The following is a 23,241-nucleotide window of genomic DNA, read 5'->3' on the forward strand; positions in this document are numbered from 1 at the left end:
GTTAAATCAATCAATCAATCAATCAATCAATCAATCAATCAATCAATCAATCAATCAATCAATCAATCAATCAATCAATCAATCAATCAATCAATCAATCAATCAATCAATCAATCAATCAATCAATCAATCAATCAATCAAAAGCATGCGTTCCTATACTTGTAAAGCCTCGTCCAGTACACAGCCACTGTTATGCGCTACTCTGTGGGCGTGTCACCCTTTGCTAGTCTTCAGGGTACGCGTAAAGGGTTCAAAAATGAACGAAAGCCGCCTTTTCAAGTGACCAATAGTTAAAAAGTAAAGCTTTCTCCCGTGCAACCTGAGTCAAAGTCAAAATATGGACTCCAAACTGCTTGGCCCGTGTCGGAATGGCGCAATCCGATGGACGTCGGCTACAAAACGCGAAGGACCGAGGTTCGATTCCGACCACGGGAAGCGTTCTTTTTTCTTGTTAAACCAGTTTTGTAACGTTTGCTTTCTTGCAGTGAGTTTTGTGCGGCGAACGACGCCATCAACGGGGCATAGAAAGCTTCGCTTCAATACGCGCACCGATTTCCTGAGGTTGACCCTCCTAGTGTTTGGGGCCGTCCTATTTAATTATTTATTTTATTTCGTTTCGGTATTCGTTGAACTTGTTCATTGGCTGTAGATATTGAGTTGATTGGCCGTTACCTAAACCGTTCTCCACTGCACTTCTGAGGCGGTTCGGTACGGCTGGTGAGCTTGCTTCCAGTTGCGGAAGGCGCAGCGTCATCATCATCGCTTTCCTGTTTTGTCTTCGCCGTCTTCTCTTCGTTACTGTGGCAAAGAGCCTGGGAAAATGTCCCTTGCTAGGCCTTTGTTTAGGCTTAACGTTTGGGAGCCTGATCTGCCAAGCAACGTCAAACTCATCGTACGTCAAGCTCCTGGTACAGTGACTTCGTTGCTAAGGCTTCAATTTAGAACAACGAAATACATGAAGGTAGGGTAGGGGTACTTCCTCACTAGAACCTACGCTTTGATTAATCAACATCATGAAGCGTCTGCGTTGAACGAAACACAAATAGAGCTTTTCACGCACAGCCCACCGGACTAACGAAAAAAAGAAAATGGCGATTTTTTTTCTTATCTTTGGACAACAATGCGTGGGAAAATCAACCCTGGTGCGCTGAGATGGCAAGCGTGCTGGCGCTCCCGTCATTCCTGGGAGAAGCGTTCCGTACCGAGAAGCATCCGTATAACGTTCGCGATTCGTCTCTTCACAGTTAGTTCCCTTCAAGCTTGTTTCTTTAGTCACGAAGGCCAGACGTGTCTCGTCGAACAGCGTACTGCTTTGCTGTACGCGGTTCGCGTCATACGCCAAAGTACACCTTGTCGATCGGATGACAGCCCCGTTTATCCCGCCAGCTACAGTCGCGGCTTCGCTCAACGACTCAAAGCCGCGTGCGCATTCCGGATAACGGGCAGCATGGTTGTGCTTGCGCCCTTATTGGTTGCTTCTCACCGCGACGTATAAGGCCAGTCGTGCACCTGGAAACGTGAAAACCACCGCATATAAAGCCTGTCCGCAGTGCTCGCGAAAAAAATGGAGTAGAATAAAATTTTCTCGCGGTAACCAAAGCACAGTACACCCTCGTTACAGCCAAGTATGCGGGACAGAAAACTGGTTCTGTTATAAGCGATGCTTCGTTATAAGGAGGAATATCCTCTCTATGTGGACTACAGTGGGGAGCCGGTTATGCCAGTTCTTTCAATTTCAAACAGCGGAGTTTTATGTATGTATGTATGTATGTATGTATGTATGTATGTATGTATGTATGTATGTATGTATGTATGTATGTATGTATGTATGTATGTATGTATGTATGTATGTATGTATGTATGTATGTATGTGATATATAATGAAATGAAACAGCAGCCTAGTGTGTGGCTGCTGTCGTACTGCTTTTGATTATGAACAATTGATTATGGAGAAACGCTTGCTCACGTTAACCCACCCTTAAAGGGACCCTGGAAAACTTCTTTCAATTTTTTTGAAATCCTAAATGCTTGATGAACATAGTCCCCCAACACACCCAGTACTTAGATTAGGGGATCGCAAAGTACCTCGGCCGAACATTACTGCTCTATGCCCATCGGATAACTTGGAAACTCGCTCCAAAGATTTTTCTCTCTTTCCAGGTCTTGACATTCTTGGACGGCCCGAATTACGTCACTGAGGCCATGTAGCGGCTGTTGGATGGTTTTCCTTCAGTTGCAGCACTTAACGCTTTTCGATAGTAACTTTAAAAATAATGACACAAAAACAAAGCAGAAACAGAAGGCGTATCTGGTGCGACAGGCAAATCACGCAGTGCAGCTCTGTGCTGGTGATGACTAGCTTTCGCAGTGCTTCCAGACGCGAAGGAAAAAGGAAAGCGTTTATCAAAAGTGTTGCAGGGTCCCTTTAGACAAGTATCTGTAAAAATAATGTCATGACATTGTATTTTCAGGTAAACTGACGTCCGATTTTTCACCCTAAATCTTCTCGAAAAAGATTCCTTCGACAACACGAGAACGAGAATGAATCCAGGAAAACTACGACGCAGGATAATAAAGCAAGGAAACTAATACAAAGAAGTGAGGTTGCCCTTACCAATGGTGATAATACAAGAAAAAACTAGTCTAGGAGATCTTCTAATATTCAGGCCTTGAAAGAGAGTTAAGTTGGTCAACACGCCTGAGGAAATTAATAATATCCTTTTGTTTTACTCATATGCCGCTGGATTAGTACGAATTTAAGGTAATTTAAAACTCAACGCAAAATATGAACGGAAAAAGCAAATATTTTATTGGAGTGGGACGTTCGGGCTCCATTCAAGGCGAAGAGCGAATATCTCGCGTGTGTGGAGGAACCGACTTCAATATCTTTAGCCAGACAACCGGCTTTGACATGTGTAAACTGTAAACAAAAGGGCTGACTTCCCTGAGCTTAATTTAAACGCGGAACAGACGGACTTAATTCTGCAGAAGTAAAAGGCGGGACAGACGGACTTAATTCTGCAGAAGTAAAAGGCGGGACAGACGGACTTAATTCTGCAGAAGTCGGGGTCAGAATGACACCTCTGGAGAAAAGACATGTCCAACGGGCGAAAATGTACTAGAGATTTGTTTTCCAGAGTCGATTGTAATTTAATATTGCAGTCTAAGCTCAGCGAGCTCCTCATCCCAACCAGACGGGATGAGAAGTTTATCCCAAAGTCCCTTCATCTGCATGACTCGTCCAAGCCGGCCGTACGAGCCGTGTAAAATAAAAAGTCACAGGGAGCTTTTTGTAGTACCGTCTTAAGAATTGGTGTCAGGGCTATAGTTACATAGAGGCACACTTTTATTATTATTTGGTATTACGTATACGTGCAACGACACAACCTAACATTCAGAAATTTGCGCGCTTGTGACAACATTCATGTTTAAAAAATCATGACCATCCATTTTCCTTGGCGAAGGCGGGTTCCCAGAGAAGCTGATGTGACGCAGAAGTTTGAATGAACACACACGCACAACACACACACACACACACACACACACACACACACACACACACACACACACACACACACACACACACACACACACACACACACACACACACACACACACAACACACACACACACAACACACACACACAACACACCCACACACAACACACCCCCACACACAACACACCCACACACACACCACACACACACACACACACACACACACGCGCGCGCGCGCGCCCGAACGAAATTTTTACGATATGGAATGCCTCGTGCTTGAAATACGTACACCTGAGGCATGGAGTTTTTTCTTGCGCAGATGAAAAATACGCGGAACCCTAGCCAAAACAGCATAGCTATAAAGAAGAGCTATCCGCAAACATTACTGCACAAACGCCCAGTAAGGGTTTCCAATCATAATGGAAACTGTGGGGGAGGGGGGGGGGTGACATACAGAGTACAGAGCACGACAACCCCAATAGATCGTTTTGGAATTTTTCATAAAAGGAATTAGTTGCCGGGCTGAAATATTGAGTCATTTCCTTTGTATCCATCGGCGGCGAGAGTTTCTTTCCTGTTGAAAAGGGGTGCTGATGGAATTTTTTAGACACCTTTGTGTCTGTGTTACGTAGAGAAATCAACAAATTTATGCCAGCTTTCTACACCTCGTTTCGTCGTATTTTTTTTTTACAGCTGGAGTCATGGACTTCGTGGAAGGAGCCAGTGACATGCAGCACCCCGCTGGTCCCGAATCGTCGTTTCCGGGTGAGGACGGCGACAACCAGAGCGCGAGTGCCAACGCGACAGGTCCGTGGGACGCCGTGCACCGCGATGAATCGCTGGCGCAGATCGAGCTCGCCGTGCTCACCTTCATCTTCGCCTTCACCGTGGCGGGAAACTCGTGCGTCCTGGTGGCGCTCAACGCCCGGCGCTCCAAGATGACGCGCATGTACTACTTCCTCCTCCACCTGTGCGTGGCCGACCTGACCACGGCCTTCTTCACCGTGCTGCCGCAGCTGGGCTGGGACGCCACGTACCGCTTCCAGGGCGGCAACCTCTTCTGCAAGTGCGTCAAATACGGACAGATCCTGGGACCGTACCTTTCCTCCTACGTGCTCGTGGTGACGGCCGTAGACCGGTACCAGGCCATCTGCTTCCCGCTTTCCAACTGCTCCTGGACACCAGCCAAGTCCAAGCTTCTCGTCTCGCTCGCCTGGGCCGTGTCGCTGCTCTGCTGCGTGCCGCAGCTGTTCGTCTTCAGCTACCAGGAGGTGGCGCCCGGCGTGTCCGACTGCTGGGGCACCTACGTGGAGCCCTGGGGACTGCGAGCCTACGTCACGTGGTACGCCGTGAGCGTGTTCTTCGTGCCCCTGCTGGTCCTGAGCTTCACGTACATCTGCATCTGCCGCTCCATCTGGCAGAACTTGTACCTCAAGCGCAAGAGCTCGGACCTCGAAGGCCGCGCCAAGGCTTACCGCTTCAGGAGCAGCCACGGGGGAGCGCAGGTGACGGCGGACTCTCACGCGCGGGCGCTGGTGCCGCGCAGCCACTCGTCGGCCCGTGGTTTGTCTCGCGCCAAGATCAAGACGGTCAAGATCACCGTGGTGGTGATCAGCTTCTACGTCGTCTGCTCGTCGCCGTTCATCTGCGTCCAGATGTGGATGTACTGGGGCTCCAACGTAGACATGAGTGACGCCTGGACAAGTAAGTGTACCAGTTCTGCTGTGAACGGGCCTTAAGTGCGTGAACCCTAGGTTCGGAACTAGTGCTTAGTGCACCCGCAATAATACCGCTGGCGGATATTAAATTAAACGAACTGCAGTTTGCTTTGTTGCCTTCGTTTCGCAATATAAAGTTGTTCTAAAATAAATAATATATGGCGCACACGTTGCCTGCTCCGGCAATAGACGGAGAGCCAGTAAGGCCCAATGTTTTTCATAATTTACCGTTGAGACGAAAATTTCACCTCTTTAATCACTAGCTAGCACTTTTTCCCAGATACTCCAGTTCTGTTGAAGAGAAACAACATACTTTAATCATGTGTGTATGGATAATCAACTGGCGCGAAATGTAACAAAAATAACACCCCAAGAACTCCGCAGGATGCTGCTGCGATCGCTGTCTCATTCGGGTTGAAAGCTGCTAATTGCGCGAAACACACTCGCAGTGGTTCTTGCGTCCAGCTGGGTGCGCTTGTTGGGAAGCAAGAAGTCCTTGTCCTAATTTATTCTCGGTTGATTCAAGTTGGGGCTCTGGAAGGGACAACTCGGAATGAATTTTTAAACCAATTGTACGAGTAATCTTCAGGCGTCGAAAACCGCTTCGAGCACGTTATAAGCGTGGAGAGAAGGTAAGGGATTCATTAAAACAGGTTTAACTCTCTTTTATGCCCTCAGTGGTGACGTATAAAATTGGGTCGAAACTTCCTACTTTGGAATTTCGTGGTAGCCCGTAGTGTTTATAGCTGATTTCTTCTCGTCGCGCTTTGTTTTCAGACGATCGGGTGGAGTTGACCGGATCGGCGCGGTTTCAACCAGCCAATCAGAGTTGTACGCTCACTGCGCAGGTTGACAACGCCACACGTACAGCGTTTTTTTTATTGTTTTGTTTTTGTTGTGTTTGCGCTGCTCGCGTCAGCATGAGGTAGCGCCAGAGAGCGTGCTTTTCTTCCCGATATAATAAATAATAAATCTTTTTTTCGATCCAAACCAATTTTCACCTTTTTATTTTGTTGCATTCGGCGCAGCTCTAGACAACAGGGGGCAGAATTTTTTTTTACTTTTTGTTTCTATTCCGCTTTAGTCTTGCCTAAACGCCGTTTTCTCACCAGGGTTCTAACAGCGGAGCTGTTGTAGGTCCAGCTTTTTAGTAAGTTTGCTGTAGCTCGTGCGGCACGTAGTTGTATTAGCGGCCTCGGAAAGACCGGTTCACAGACCCCACCGATAGAGGGCGCAATGGTCTCGTACGGCGGGTTCCTTTTTCTCCCGGCAGAGAAGGGAGACGAGAGGGAGCCTCCCGCAGCTGACGTTTAGCTGCCGATTCCTTTGCGCGAACCGTAAAATTTGCGTGGCGACGGCGCTGCCGTTCTTGGGCGACCGCCCGTTGACGCTCGTGTCGACTCCAGAAAAGAACCATATCACCGATGTTTCATTAGATTTCACAGTGGGTGGAAGTCGGTTTTATTTTTTAATTTATTTTCTTAAGGCTATTTTAATGTGAGCGTTAAATGTACGCCGCCGGCTTTGTTTACGTACTTGTGTTTTGCCTTAAATCTGCTCTACGCTACGGGTGCACTACGCAATCCTGGCATGTATGGACCGTGCCGCAACTGATAGTAGTTTGGAAAGGTTTTGCCCATATCTTCCGGCTCTTTACTGTAGAAGGCACATTGACGGAACTAGTGATATTTGCCGCAGAAAAAATCATGCCTCGAAAAGCACGGTAAAAAATTCAAACCCTCCATTAACCCAGCTTTCTCGCAAAACAATTCTACGCGTTCAGACAAAAAAAAAAAAAAAAATAAGCTATTGCCACCTCTCAAGAGGACAAGCATTGTGAGGGTTGAAATGGCGGGTTGAAATCCTGAAACTAGTTACACTGTTTAAATTTCTGTATGAATAGTCTTCAGACAGAAAAACACGATAAATTTATGGGCCTCTGAAATATGAAGTGGTGTGCAAAAACACGTTACAATTACAATTTTACAACGCAAAAAAAAAAACGCCGTTCGATTACGTCGTGTGCTGTGTAAGATATGAGTAAATGTGTTTACCCATTAAACTTTGTTAATTTCAAGGTTTTATAACATACTCAATGGGGTTTGTAGCCCCTTCCAAGAGCAACTTATTGGCATAAAGATTAATTACGTCAGGTGACGAACCTAGAAATGTTGAACGATTTATGGAAACACGCTCTGTATCTTCAACCACAGTAGCGTCAAAATTTCTAAAGCTACTTAAATTATTCTGTAGATATTCGTAAGGGAAGTTTTGAGATAAAAGGATGTCGACCCAAGAGCTTCAATAAACGGTCCTATTTTGAGCCGTTATGCGCCAACAAACTTTTCCATGAGCTCCGCTTTTTGGAAGTCTCGTGGCAAGTGCAGAGCTCTTATGATTACAATTTACGTCAACTGCATACGGCGTGTGCAATAGAAACGCTTAGCCGTTACGTGCCCCTTCTGGTTATTGTGTCCTTAAGCTTAAACTTTACATGCGTCGCAGTTTAGTCATGGCAAAGATGTAAATTTTCTCGTTTTTGTATGTTTTGTAAGACAATATGTAGGACGGTATTTTGACTGTTCTGCACAATTGCCCATTCACAAAGATGGGTTGATGCTATAACCATCTGCCAAGATACACTTTTTTCTCTCGCTCCCGTATGGCGCTAGCGACACGAAATTAACTAAAATAAAAAGTAAAATGATCCATCTGATCAAGGAAGACCGATTATACACAGAGCGTGAAGTATACCTGCGAGATGTAACTTGCAGCGAAAAATTCACAAATGAAACGGTACACTTGGTGTCGGAGCACAAAACGAAGACTACCGAAAATTCTCCCGACCTCTTTCATTTGGTCAAACTACGAACCTACTCAGACAAGACAAAGCTTCTTCGTCTTTCTTCAACGCCTGAAGTTGACCCAGTGACAAATTGCGTGCGTACCCGAAGTTGCCAGGCCTGAATGTCTCGTTTGAATCGGCATTCCCAGGATGTCTTTGTCCGTTCCAGCTCGAGCACAATCTTCTAGATCTCTCGGTAAGCCGTCGGATGGCCAGGAACCGCTAATCTTCACATCTCCGCTTTTCTTTAGTCGACGCTAAGCCGGCACGCAAGGCATTCCTCTTTGTTTGCTCTCATCGCAAGAAGTGTACTGCACCGTGGCTTATCTTTTGTTTGCTGCTGCTGTTCCTTTCACTGGCGGTAAACATGAGTTTGCTCCACAAATTTTGATGCTCTTATCAGCGGCGTCTCATTCAGCTGGTTCGAGCGTTGACGATGGACTTCTCCCCGCCTTCTCCCGTCTCGTTCCTTCGGTAGACACTTTTACCGGAGCGTAGGCCGTGGTAGCATAGTTGCACTGGTGGTACGGTCAACTAGGTTAAGCAGCACTAATCCAGTGAGTACTTGGGACGAACACCTCCTGGGAAATATCGGCTGGGGCCCATTGGAACATACCAAGGCCAAGGATCATGGTGGTCCTTGGCTATGGTAATAAATAACATCCCGGGATACCAGTGAACCCAAAAGGAACTAAAAAAAAACTTCACTGAGCACAAATGAACACTAATCATACACACGCAGAAAGAAACCGACGCCCATTGCAGTATCTGGCCGACACCCGAATCTTCCGATCAATATGCAAGTTGAAGCTGAAGCTAACCAAGGAAGGAAGGAATAGTACAGGAAAGGCAGGGAGGTTAACCAGAAAACTGTCCGGTTGGCTACCCTACTCAGGGGGGAGGGGATACGGGAAATGAAAGGGAAAGACAGGACAGCGGTACATATTAAAGGAGAGAATGAGAGAAAGAAAAGTAGAAAAAACACAAGGGGTGACCATGCAGGCAACTAGAAAGGCGGTACAAACAACGCACACAACCAGAAAATGCACAAAACTAATACGGTCCACTGATAAAATTGGCGAACTAAGGGCACTGCACTATAGTAATGTCCCTACAATCGTTCAGACAGGCCCGTGTCCTTCAAAAAGAGTAGTAAGGCTTTTATAGCCTTTTCGGCCTGTGACGGAAAATGCCTATGACACAAAATTGTCTGCGCTGTAAAGGGGTGGTCGTCGAGTCGGCGAAGTGTGGTGGAGAGCTGTTGCCTCGGCGTTATGAAGCGGTCACAATGGCACAGAAGGTGTTCAATCGTCTCGTCGGTGGTGCACGCATCACAAGCAGGGCTGTTGGCCATTCCAGTGGTGTAGGAGTAAGCACCGGTGAAGGCAACACCTAGCCACAGGCGACAAAGTAAGGTGACGTCCGAGCGTGGCACGTTATTAAGTAGATGGCGCTGCAAATGTGGGTCGAGCGAGTAAAGACGAGCGTTTGAGAACTCAGGGGTATTCCACTTAGCGAGAGTGACTTCCCGGGCAATGGACCGCAGCGACCTTGCTGCATCAGTGCGTGATAGAGGGATGCGGGTCAATCTTGCACTTGTGTGGGCGCCATGAGCCGCTCTATCCGCCTGTTCGTTCCCAGTAATGCCGCAGTGGCTTGGGAGCCACTGGAAAACAATATCATGTCTATGCCTGACTAATGTGTCATATAAGCATCGGATTTCAGCCACAGGTTGTTCGTATGGGCCGCCGCGGAGGGCAGACTGGATGCACTGAAGACCGGACCTCGAGTCGCATAGACCCATTTTTCTGGCGATTCCCGCTGGATGAATGGAGGGGCCTCCCGAATAGCTGCCAATTCAGAAGCGGTTGACGTCGTCGAGTTTGAAAGCTTAAAATGAATTTCGGTCGACTTTTGTGGTATCATAACCGCGCCGGCAGAACTGGACGTGGTGACCGACCCATCCGTGTAGACATGGACCCGGCCTCTGTATGCCTCATGTAGAAAGAGTAGGGATAGCTGTTGAAGACCGCTAGGTGGAAGGTCCGCTTTCTTTGTTATTCCCAAGATGTTTAAGTGCAGTTGTGGCTGTGACAGGCACCAAAGTGCCGACGAGAGCCGAGATGGAGGTGCATAGCTCGATGGCAAGCTCCCACTGTGAGCGGCAACCACCTTACAAAAAGATGCCTGCGGTCGTGTTGAAGGCAGGGATGCAAGGTGGTGATGGAGCAACCGGGTGAGTTGCCTAATGTGTGCCCTCAGTGTCTCCACTGTCATGTGAGTTGTGATCGGATGATCCCTTGCAACGCAAATTGTGGCCACAGTTGAGGCGCAACGCGGGAGACCGAGATATGTACGAAGACCCTGGGCCTGTATGGCCTGAATTGCCTGTAGGTTCGTTTTACATGTGTTGGTTAATGCAGGCGGGCTGTAACGCAAAATACCGAGAAACAGGGCATCGTATAGGCGTAACATTGAGTGCACGGAGACACCCCACGTCTTTCCGGCCAAAAACTTGAATAGCTGGACCACTGCAGTTAGCCTTTTTTCAGGTATGAAACTTGAGGAGTCCATGATAGATCCCGGTCCATGATAACTCCCAGAAAACGGTGACTTTTGACGTAAGGAATATGTTGACCATTTAAAGAAATCTTATACTGCGACATTTTTTTGCGGGTGAAAGTAACCAGTGCACATTTCTCCGGAGATATTTCCAGGTCTTTTCGACGCAGGAACAAACATGTTAGTGTTGCGGCTTTCTAAAGACGGGCCCGAATCTGAGGGCGTGAAACTCCTGATGCCCAAATGCAGATGTCATCAGCATAGATGGAGGGGTGGACGTTGGTTGGTGGTGCGGTAGTAAGTCCTATCAACGTGAGGTTAAACAATGTAGGGCTAAGCACACTTCCTTGCGGGACTCCACGAGAAACAAAGTGCTGTGATGTTGGGCCATCTGAAGTCTCAACGAAAAAATATCTTCCTGGTAGAAAGCTTTGGATCCATCTAAATGTCCGTCCACCGACTCCTGCATCTTGTAGGACGCCCAGAATGGCGTCATGTATTACGTTATCCTACGCTCCTTTTACGTTTAGAAACAAAGCGGCTGACGAACGTTTGAGTGATTTGTTGGGCTGCACCGATGTGACAAGGTCAATTACGTTGTCGATGGATGAACTTCCGCGTCGGAATCCAGCTCTAGCATGAAGGTAAATTTTACGGTGCTCAAGGTACCATTCCAAACGACCTAAAACCATCCATTCCATTAATTTTCTAATGCAGCTTGCAAGGGCTATAGGACGATATGATGCCGGGTCAAAAGGAGACTTGCCTGCTTTAAGAACTGGGACCAGGTGGTTACCCTTCCAATCCTCAGGGACCAAACCATCTTGCGATGACTGGTTCAGCCGATACAAAAAGAGTGTGATGGGCTTACTTCAGCACAGATGTAACGCCGCACCGAGCTCTTTCATTGAAAATGGGACGTCCATGCAGGAGTCGCGTGATACGGGGACGACGCGTATGTCCGCTTGGCTGGTCGAAGCTGGACCATTGGCGATTCTTAAGCAAATGTCCTCCGCTACGTCGACCTCTCTGTGTTTCTGATGAGTGCCAAAGCACTGAAAGGTCGACGTTGCTGTGTTGTTGTTAGAAGGCCCCTGAAAGTGTTCCAGATGTGAGATAGAGGTTTCCCAGGATCAAGTTTCTCGCAGAACGATTTCCAGCGCTGTGCTTGTACTTGTACGATGCGACGTTGAATTTTTTTCTGTGTACGTCGGGCCTCCCGAAGGTCATGAATAGACTTAGTACGCCTGTATCTTCGTTCTGCACGACGACGAATAGCTCTGAGATGTTCTAGCACTTCGTCAAATCGTGTAAGCTTGGGATGCACCCGGAAAAAACGCATGGAATCTTGCGCAGTGCTGGTTACGGCACTTTCAAAAGTCGATGAGAGCCCTTCGCAGCAGGGATCTTCCATGCGAGATTTAAACCTCTTCCAGTCTATTCGTCAAATGATTTTCCCAGGAAGACAACCATCAAAGCCCTCGATCCTCAGGTATGTTGGAAGGTGGTCACTTCCACGGGTTTCCATGTCTGGGAATCATTGAATGGTGTCAATGAGACTTCTCGAGACAAAAGCCAAATCCAGACAGCTACTATACGTCGTACCGCGAAGAAATGTTGGGCTGCCATTGTTGACACAGCAAAGCTCATGACGGGACGCCAGTGAAACCAGTTTTCGACCTCTTGGATCATTTCTGTGGCTTCCCCAGAGCATTTGATGGGCATTAAAGTCCCCCATAAGGACCCAAGGACCAGGGGTGTCTCTGATGATTTTGTCTAATCTGTTGGAATCAAAGCGTCCTGAAGGAGATAAATAAACTCTTATGAGTGTGAACGAGACACTTTTCCTCTTCACTGTGAGGCAAATGTATTGGTTGCTGTCATGAGGTTCCACATAATGGAGGTCATATGTTAGTTCCCGTCGGACGAAAACCAGGACTTGACTAGAAGCATCACTAGCTGGTGACACAAATGCTTCATATCCAGAGAGCCTGAACGCGTCCGTGGCGTTCGGTTCGCAAATGACGATGATGGGGAAATTGTTTATAAACACAAACTGTTTAAAGTCCGAAAAACGGCGCTTGAGGCCTCTTGCATTTCATTCAAGTATGGTGGCGCGTTTGACTTCATACCGAAAAGATCTTGAATTAGAGGCCATGATGCTCCGAAGGGACAATAAACTGTGGTAGGAGCGTCGCAGTAAACCCCAAAATGACAAGTTCCAGGTTCAGCATGGTCACCAGAATGGTTTTGAAGAAGCTTGGAGTCATGGAAGCAAGGTGGGACCGGAGGGCTGTAAAAAGGGCTCGTACAACTTTTGAATAGTCGTCTACCTTGACTTCCCTTGAAAGGGCACGACGCTCTTTCAAGACGTTGACGTACTGATCGCGTCCGCTTTGAACTGCAGGAGTAGTGTAGGAATCTTGTGGCTCTGGTTGTGAAACGCTGGCGCTAGGTTCCGTGCTTTTTGTCGCCTTTAATGACTCCTATGGACGCAGGACCGGAAAACCGTCACTGTCTGGTGGCAGTGGAGGTGATTTGGGTCCCTCAATGAAATCCTTCCTCCTGTGTGCGCTAACGCGAAATGGGCACCCGCTGAAACTTTCAGGGTGATCGCCGCCGCAGTTGGCGCAGGCAAAGTTTTCCTTGCATTACTGAAAGTCATGCGGGCCACCACACCGTTTACAGCGTTGCTCTCCTTTGCAGAATTTCGCGACGTGCCCAAAGCGTTGACACTTGAAGCAACGTGGAGGGGTATCCGTGTAATCGGCCGTTGCGTGCCTTGTAAACCCGAGGTTAATCATGTTCGGCCATTCAGTGTTTGGGGCGAACGACAACACTACGGCATCAGATGGGGTCGTTTTCCAGTTATCTCCCGAAGAGCCAGTCCGACGCATAATCCTTCTCACATGCAGTACCCCTTGAGGCTTGAGATAGCTCAGAAGGTCCTCCTCCGTGTACTACTTGGGCACACCTTTGATGATACACGTGTTCTTCACGTACGAGTGAGGTAGGCTGGGAGACACTGTAATTCCACTGATTCGGTCAGATCGCAGCAAAGCATTCACATCGTTCTCCATGGCTACGTCAACAAGGAGGGCACCTTGAGCAGTGAATCTACTCCGAATCGGAGCCTTTCCCAGGAGAGATTGAAACTCTGAGAACAGGGTGATGGGGTTCACCTTCCTGAGGTCTTGGTCGCTTTTAGTCGGGCACACGATCACAGGTATCCCGACGGTACGCTTTTTAAGGTGGCTCACCAGCTTAAAGCCTTCCTCGTCCGCGTCAGTCATCTCAACGACGTCTTCTCCTTCACCCACGATCGTGGCATCGTCTCCTTGGGAAGAGGGGGCATCACCAGTGTTGTCGTCGTCGCAGGGTACCGGTGGCACAGATGGTGAGTCCTCCGCAGGGGCAGCTAAGCGCTTCTCAGCAGGGGGGGGGACATGATGGGATCTGCGATCTGCGGTGGCAACATCACTCGGTCTGTGGTGTTCATGGTGGCGGACTCCAAGGAGGACCCCGGCGATGCATACGGAGAAGTCCTCCGTGAAGAGGCAGGCGTTCTTGTGGAAATGATATTGCACAAATAGCAAAATACCACAGAAAAAGAGAGACAAAATACAAGGCAGCTTATACGCAGGCTTCTTCGAAGCTAACCAAATGTTGGAGATCGTCAGTATAGGCGAAATCAACAAACCAGAACTTCGCCCTGTAGCGGACATCATCATACTGGCGATGATGATGATGACTTTAGCCTTTATTATTGCAGAAATGGTGGGTGATGCCATTACGTCATTACGTAATTATGTCATAACGTCATTACGTAACGGGAATAGGGGTATGCCATAGCGTTGTGATAAGACCATGTCGTAGGGCCCATACACTCTGCTGAACCACTTGTACCACAACTATCAGCATCCTCATCTGTGCTCAGCTTCTCTATTGGGAGCAAATAAGATGCAGGGAGCGGCAAAACGAAATTAAAAATTCACATAATATGCACCCCATTTACCACGATTTCTTCGCGCATCTAAAAAGAAAGAAAAAAAGTGTAAATTTATGTCGATTACTCCTACGTCTGTCATATCCCTTCGGGGAGTGTCGTTGTTCGGTTATTTGAACGCGAAAGTGTTTTATGCCTGGATACACAAAAATTTGACCTACGCCATATTCGTCACGGAAATGAAGCCAGTACAACGAAGAAAGCGGCCTGTAAAGGGTGCACCCCTGCACGCAGGGCCTTCTTGCTTGGAAGCAACCTTTAGTACTAAAGAGTACGTTTTACTTAGGGTTGTTCGTTTTGGGGTTTTATATTTTAACACGAAAGTGGTTTATGCCGGGATACAGGAAGATTTTACTGATGTAATATCCGTCACGGAAATGACGTCAGTACACCTTTGCCGAAGTCACACGCCAGCAGGATGTCGCTCGCCAAGCACCCCCACAAGACAGCCGCCGAACCGCAAATAATGCTTATTTCGCTGCAGATTTAACTGAAAATTTCGCTGTTGTGTTTTACTGATTCTTATGACAGAGCAATCCCCCACAGTTCTTTTCTCTCACACTTTTATACCGCTGCCCGAAGTGTACCAACTTCTATCCCCGGTTGTACCATTTACTTCGCTCTCCCGTGCACTTAGAATTCACGTTGCCTGTTATTCTCGCGTTTGCTTCTGGAAATTAAGGAGTGAATTAATCGTATCCTTCATACTCTCGGGTGTCCACACCACCTTTTCCATGTTTATCCCCCGTTATGTATGCTTGCCTGCGCAAGCACATTGAGACATGCCCATAAAAACGCAAGAGCAAGCAGAAACGAGAATGACTCCCGTGTGGAAGAACTTCTCCCAGATTGATTATCTGTCGCTTTCTTATCTTTTTTATCTTTTCACCTCGCTCACAGCATGATGCCTCTGTCGCGCCGTGCTTGTGACCTCGCCTTCTTGAGAACGGCGTTCGGCCACACAAATATGCCAGCTGCCGACAGCACAAAGCCTGAACTGTGGCGGCAAGCACATTCTCCCATTGTTCCAATATCGGGGAAGGACATCGTCACCAGCGCTAGCCTAAAATGACGGAAGAGTTAATTACACGTCATTTCCGGGTGCCCCGAAGGCCCTACCGGGAAAAGTACCGTGCTCTACTGCAAACGCTTGTAAAGCAGTAATTCCCAAGCTGGAATTGGCTGCAAATATATATATATATATATATATATATATATATATATATATATATATATATATATATATATATATGGAACACCGTCAGAAAGATAGGGACTGATGCAATAGCTGTTTTTTTTCTTTTGAGTGGGCCATCGGCGGCGTCAGCTGGCGATGTCAGGTGGCTGCGCCCACTATCATAGCTCGTTGGGTTCGACTGGACAAGTGTAGACGCGCTGTCTGCATGACCGCGATGGACATCGGCACCCTGCCGCTCGTGTCCTCTTGAGCGCAGGATGCAGTGCTCCACCGGACGCTTGTTAGGCCCCGGAGAAAGGGAAAGCCGTTTAGCACGGTGCAGCCGTTGGCATTTTCCCACTTGTCGATACGCGGACGAAAATGGAGCTTGACGGAGAAGTGCAGGACCGCTCCGCGAGGCATTTGCAGGCATCGTGGCTGTTGCTGGTAAAAGAGAGAAGTGTGGAGAGTTCGGTTACCGTACTCCGCACACAAAAAAAAGGAAGCTTCACATTAACGCGTAAGACTTGAAGGTAGCGAAGCTGCACGCAACCTTCACGATCATCACGGCTATTTAAGTGTATGATTGCAGCCGATTTGCTTCTTCTTCGCCGCCGCAACGACTTTTGCTCCATCTTTGTTGCTATAGGTGTTAGCTTCTTTCATTTGCACGGGCGTATTGTGTGACGTGCCTTCATTGTTCCGAGCAAGTGTGGCCACGATTACGGCGAACGCAGGAGTTTTTTTTTTTTTTTTGCGAATCTTGGCCAACCTTCTTAAGTGGGTACGCTTGATTTGACAATCGTGCTCCGGGGACGCTGGACGGTGGCCGCGAGGCACACACACACACCAGCGCCCGGAGCGCTCGGTATTTTCTTGTTTTTTTTTTTTTAACTGCCGGGCGGTTGCCGCAATCTTGGCCAATCTCCCTAAGTAGGTGTACCTGGTTTGACAAAAGCGCGCCGGGGACGCTGGGCGGTCGTCGCGAGGCACGCACGCACAAGCGCTCGGCATTCTCGTGCTGTTTTAACTGCGGACAGGAAAGATGACGATTTGCTAAACATCTTCGCAGTTAAAACAGAAACTGCTTTCACTCTTAGGCTCTTCCACAGTAGGGTTAAATGCGATCGGCTACTTTGCCGTAGGGGATCGTCCGCCATCTTAAGCCGCTAAGCACTGTTCCAATATGAACGAAGCCGACAAAGAAGACTGCTCCACGAAGATACCATGGAAGTCAACAATAATGCAGGCAATTTTTGTCTTAACCTAAAAAAACGACGCCAACGCCGCTTTTATACTTATTAACGTTGCAACGAAAAAAACCTAATCCTTTGTTCCAAATATTTCGTCTAATCTGTATTTTAGTCCCTGCTTTTGCTCATGTTTTAATTGCCTAATATTTATTATAATAGTGCATTCGGGTTCCAGAAGCCTACGGCTTACATTTGTTTCTGTAGCGGCGGTGGCCGCTGCGAAGTTCCAATTTCTCTTGCTTTCGAAGTGTGATTCGACCGCTTCCTGAGCTGTATGTCATGCTAAGCGAAAATTAAATCGCACCCTTAGGTCAGTTAGCGTGAATGTTGATCTTCGAAGTAAAGACAGCACGACAAGGGACTGCGATCTTAACGTCAGGTAGCGGAAGCCTGTAAATACGAACATCCCCACCTTTCTCGCTCAAGGCGCTCTTTGCCCTCGTCGGCCTTGCGCCATTAAACACCAACCATCTTTCTCGCTCAAAATTCCGAATTGTCAGGAACCTAGTGGAATCACTACAGGAAAGTGATATTTCGCATATAGCAGCGGATCGATTTGGACATGAACACTGTGAAAAGATTATCAAGAACTCTAAATAGGTTTTGCCTTACTTGCTGTCAAAAGTTACCGCCCATACATTTCAATTGGATAGTTTCCTTGGCTCTGGAACGTAGTAGAATTAAGCGCAGAACTTGAAAATACGCACAATGCAAGCTGTTGCCCTCCGTATTAGCAGTTCCAAAATTCTTTAAGTTATTCTAAATAACTGCATAGTAATTACTTCTGAAAGAATTGCGATGAGCCGGAAAGCTGCACATGTAACATTGATAGCGCTGGCCCTTACAAATACTCGCTTTACGAGTGCTATTTGATGTTTCACTTTATTCTCACGTCAAAAGAGCAGGAAATTCAAAATTCAATCTACGAACTGCACCATTAACACTCAACTCTAATTCGAAACTCCAACATTAGCAGCTGTGCCCTGTTACGATAGAGCAAAGGCCTTTGAAATGGTTTTCAGCCCATTCGAGGAACCTAATTAGGGCGTCAACGGGGGATGTAGCGTGCGGTTGATGGACGGGCGAAACTACAGTTGCTTGTTTTTGTGGCAATAATGCAACCTGTATGCATGCAAACGTGCATGGAAAAAATAAAAAGAAAACATTTTTAGGTGTGCAACTCATCTGCATCCGTCTGCAATTCCTCCCATTGGTGTAGCGAAACTTTGCAACGCCTGGTGTAGCCAAAATCTTTTCTTCGAGTCGCTTTGGAGGGTGCATGAAATGTCACCTCTTCAAAAGTGCTGCAGATGAATCCTCTGCAGAGGACATGGCAACTGAGGTGCGTCCTATAGGCGCTAGTACGTCCATTGCCGAATTAAACTTGGTAACGTCTATGGTGCGTGACAGGTCCAAATCAACTTAGCAGAGAAAGAGAGAGAGAAAAGCTCTTTATTGAAGAAGAAAAATGCAGAGAAGTGTGCCAACATCCGTTCGTCGACATGCTATTCTGCACGAAGGAGAATGCGAAAAAGATAGCGCATTAAGAGTAGTAGAGGAAAGGAGTAAAAAAAACTGGTCGCCATCCCGCCCTGCGAAGGTGGATGTCCAGCAAATCTGTTGTAAACCTCTACAAATGGTGATGGAGGAGGGTATGAAGTGTTTTTCGACGTCTCGGCAGGATTGTCGCTCGCGCTCGGCTAGTGTCGCTAAGTAAGGGTACAGAGTATCATCGGCACTTTGTTCTCCCATTGTTCCGTGCCGCCACCATGATCATTGGTCAGTTAGCATTACGTGACATTTGTTTACACTGCGACGGTTCATTGGCGCCGCCATTTTGTTACTTATGTGTTTTAGTCAGTAAACTCTGCTAGGCTTACCTTTTCCTCCCTGCTCTGCGGCTGCGCGTGACTGACGTCGTTGCGAATGCAAATCAAAGATAACGCGTGACACTGCGCTCGGCTTCTCTGGCGGCAAATGCTGGGTCCTGCCTAGCCTAACGTATGCGCTCGGCGTCTTGGTTAAGAACTGCCGTATTTAGTGGCACTATCCTGCCTAGCCTTCAAAAGTAATCAGCAGACATAATCTATACCAGGTACACATGGTGAAGAGGGGTGTGCCATTGTTCACAAGTGCGCGCCTTATCATCCATAATACGGTTTCGATGCCTGTTTTGTGGGTTCCGTAAACGAATTCCTAGCTCTAGGCTGTATGCCTGAGCCTGACGCATGCGCTTGGTGTCTTAGGCCTTGGCGTTTTTGCCCACGGAGATCGTGTTTGCCCAAGGTGATAAAACCATTTGGGGTAGAAGTATAAATCTTTGCTGTAAAAAGACATAGCGCCATGTATTGGGCACTGGATATAGCGCGGACAGTCGGCACGGGCTATAATGTGTCAGCCACGCCAATATCTTCAAGGTAGTCAAGTAATGCGACCATGACTTTCCGTTGAGAGGAGGGAGAGTGTCATGGTCGAAGTATCAGGCTTGCCCTAATTGGTTTAGGGTCGAGATATTCTATCTTGTTGTGTAAACGGATCCATGTGTCGGTGTAAGCGGATCACTCTAGTAGGACATGGTCGACGGTTTCGGAGGAGCCACAAATGTCTCAGTATTGGCTTGGACTCTGTCCTATACCATGTAAGCAGGCATTTGTGAATGCCGCGTTGAGCCACAGTCTATGAAAAAACGTTCCCAGTCGGCGATGTAGTAGTTCTGGCAGCCTCAATCTCATGTGTGGGTCGCTGGAGAATAGAAAATTATGATGATGCTCCGGAAGAGACCATAAGTGGTTTTTCTGCCAGCGCTATAGTGCCTTGGTCATAGTTGAGGCGTCATTTTTTGCGAAGGAAATCTTCCTCCTCATTTTTAATTTCCAGGCCTCTGTGTGCAGCCTAATTTGCTCTCTGATTTTCCAGAGCCCCACAGTGTCCGGGGAGCCACGTGTACTGTTACGCGATGGTCAGAAGTGTAGGCGAGATGGTGCAAGTACCTTACTTCGCGCTGGATGTGGTCGTGGATGCTGAAGCAGCTAACACGTCGCCGGCTCTGTAGGGTGGCTTTAGAAACTGAGAAAATGGTCCACTGTGTTGGTGGCTGGCGAAGGGTGTACCGAATGGCTTCTTTGATCTCATGAAGCTCAGTTGGCATGGATAAAGTCGCTCGCTCAAGCCGGTGTGAAAGTGCTTTGTTAGCTGACAAAATAAAAACGCCCGAAGAACTGCGCTCAGATGTTTCCGACTTGTCTATAAAAATGGGGGTCATTGCTGAGTAAAATCTGTTAATATGCGCCAGTGTATTCTGAAGTGGCGAATTTTGGGGCATGCGCTTTTTAAAAAGAATTCCAGATATAAAATATTATGAGTGAACAGGTGACAGAGGGAAGCGCGGAAAGTTCAGTGGAGTGGTCTGCGGTGCTTGATTTAGAACACATGCATTAATTGCCCTTATTGTTTGGCCAAAGTTGGAAGTGCCTTGCTTTGCAATGCGAGCAAGGATATGGGTTGAGGCATGCAGCGTTGGCCTCAAATGAATGTGTAGCCTCTCTTGAAGCCGTAACACATCTATGTACATGCACCCAGCTTTCTCGACGCGATCTCGAGGCACTCCAAACACAGATATCATCCTTGTGGAGTGTGACCTTTACGCCACGGGGAAGAACGCCATTTAGGTGAATAAGCGTCAGTTGAACAGCAACGGGCTGAAGGCCACTCCCTGAGGTACTCCTCTTTTTACATCATTACATGGTGTTGGCCTTTCTGCTGTCCGCATGAAAAGTTCCGTCCTTCAACGTAGTTTCAAATCCATGCATATAACCTGAAACCTAAGCCAAGTGCAATGAGGGATGCTAAGGTAGTATCGTGGTAAACGGAGTCAAATGCTGACTTGATGTCTAAAAACACTGCAGTTGGGATGTGCCAGGAATTTAGTTCTAAAGATGACACGAGGACAATTACGTTGCCCAATGATTCTATCGAAAACCCTTCATTTCAGCTGGGCAAAGATTTTTGGTTTCGACGCACTAATTCATCCTTACGCCGGCGAGAGCGGTGGCACAGTTGGGAAATGGCCTCGTGAGTGATTTAATCTTAACCACGAGAAGAGAGTTTCTTCACATCGGAAATGGCTGCATTGAGTTCTTGTATCGAGAACGGGAGGTATAACGCAGGTGCGGCCGTGGGGGGTGGAATAAATAGGTTGACATAGTGGAGATGCTTCGCAGCAGGTCTTGTGGAGCCATGCCAGGAGGACGACGGATTTATAGTAACAGTGAAGCCTGGGATCGCCCTAGACTCTTTACAACAACAGAAGGAAGGTGTAAAAAAGGCTGCAGGAGATTGGAGAGATATGCAGTTGGTGCCTTCATTCATTGTGGATCTACTGAGGCATGCATTGCGGAAGCGCCACTGATAATCACGCGTGCAAGACACTATATAAGCTACCTAGCCACTCTCTTGGGCCATGCATGCCTAAACGATAGCCATTAGGTACCCCGCCTGGCTATAATTGTCGTTCACTGACACCCCCATTGAAGGAAAGGGAATATTGTGACGCTGAGGAAAGTTGCAACCTGACCATGCACGCTGATTTGCCACCTATCCACCTGAGATATGAGGCGCACCATAGATATATATATATATATATATATATATATATATATATATATATAAATAAAGAAAGAAATGCCGGCAGTCTACAACGCCAAAGAATGCATAGGGGAATGGTTAGACTATTTTTTACCGTTATACGGTTAGTGACGTTACATTATTTTTTTTATTAATTACTTGAGAAAGAAAGAAAGAAAAACACGCGCCAGAAAGCCAGAAAAAAAAAACATACCCCAGAAAGCGAAGGAGAACACAGTCGCCCAGATAGCCGAATTGGTAAGGCATTCGAGATCTAATCGAAAGGCGTGGGTTCGGTCCCCACTCTGGGCGCGTGTTTTTCTTTCTTTCTTTCTCACGTAATTAATTATAAAATAAAAAATAATGTAACGTCACTAACGGTTATAAATCGTCTAACTGTTCCCCTATGCCTTCTTTGGCGTTGTAGACTGCCGGCATTTCTTTCTGTATATATATATATATATATATATATATATATATATATATATATATATATATATATATATATATATATATATATATATATATATATATATATGGTGCAGAAGTGCAGAGGTACATATTCATTTAGACCATCCGGGTCTCTTCAACGGGCACCAAAATATGATGCCGGGACGTTTTTGTTCTTTGACTTCATCATAAAAACGGACGCCGCAGCCGGAATCGAACCCGCGTACTTGCACTCAGCCGAATAACGCCATAGTGACTGGGTAAGTGCGGCGGGTATGGTCCTCGTGGACTTACGCTGACATTGCAAGTGCGTCCAACATGCATTCCGGCTTTCTGCCGGAAGGCCTAAATTAAAAAAAAAAAGTTCAAGTTTTGCGATCACTACCCGAGGGTCAGAACAGCTGAGAACGCGAAGGCCTATAGATCGTTTGTTTGCAGATCGAAGAAAGGCTATTCACAAGTAAGATAACTATATCGGAAACAAAAAAAAGCAATAATATGTTTGATATCTTTACAGACGGCGCTATTTTGCTTCAAGGAAATGTTTCTTCCGTGTTGCAACTGAAGATGTGCGCTCTGTGATATATCACCCCCCCCCCCCCAAGAAAAGGTCAGAAGCCATGCGCATGCGTCGAATATATATTTTCGAAAAAGCATGAAAGGAGTCGCTGGCGGTTCTTTGTTCAATTCGCTCCCTTTTTAGCTAGATACCCGGGGTATCTGGCTAAAGCGCTGTTCTCTTATTCCCATCTATGACGTCAAAGGAGACTTTGAATAGCTCAATAGCAGGAGATGCACCGGTGGTCTGGAACTTTCACCGAGTAAAAACAGAAGAATGGTATGAAACGGGACAAAGGGCGGATGCTGCATCCGGTGCTTTCCTGGTTTTACTGCAGCCCTCTATGTTTATGTGGCGCAAGGAGCGGATCGCTGTGCAATCAAAACTAGCTAAAATCTTTTCAAACGAATCTCACAGGATTAGAATGAAATGAGAATACAACATGACAAACACAAAGAAAAGACCCAACACACTGCGCTGTACAATGAACTGTACTTTTTTTTTTGCTTTAAAAAGCAAAAAAGTATGCGGCTAAAGTTGCGTGTTTTT

At 47.0% G+C, this 23,241-nt stretch overlaps 1 protein-coding gene across 1 annotated transcript in view; it reads left to right on the plus strand.

Moving 5' to 3' along the window:
• Positions 1–23,241, plus strand: part of LOC144168594 (oxytocin receptor-like) — a 133,148-nt gene that overhangs the window by 61,774 nt on the left and 48,133 nt on the right. The window contains exon 2 of the mRNA XM_077697543.1: positions 4,193–5,203. Coding sequence (XP_077553669.1) covers positions 4,201–5,203 — 1,003 coding nt within the window. The 5' untranslated portion in view covers positions 4,193–4,200. The remainder of the gene's footprint in view (positions 1–4,192; positions 5,204–23,241) is intronic.

Source organism: Haemaphysalis longicornis, unplaced genomic scaffold (genome assembly GCF_048455015.1).
Source record: "Haemaphysalis longicornis isolate Haplotype H1 unplaced genomic scaffold, Haemaphysalis longicornis Haplotype H1 scaffold_2, whole genome shotgun sequence".
NCBI lineage: Eukaryota > Metazoa > Arthropoda > Arachnida > Ixodida > Ixodidae > Haemaphysalis > Haemaphysalis longicornis.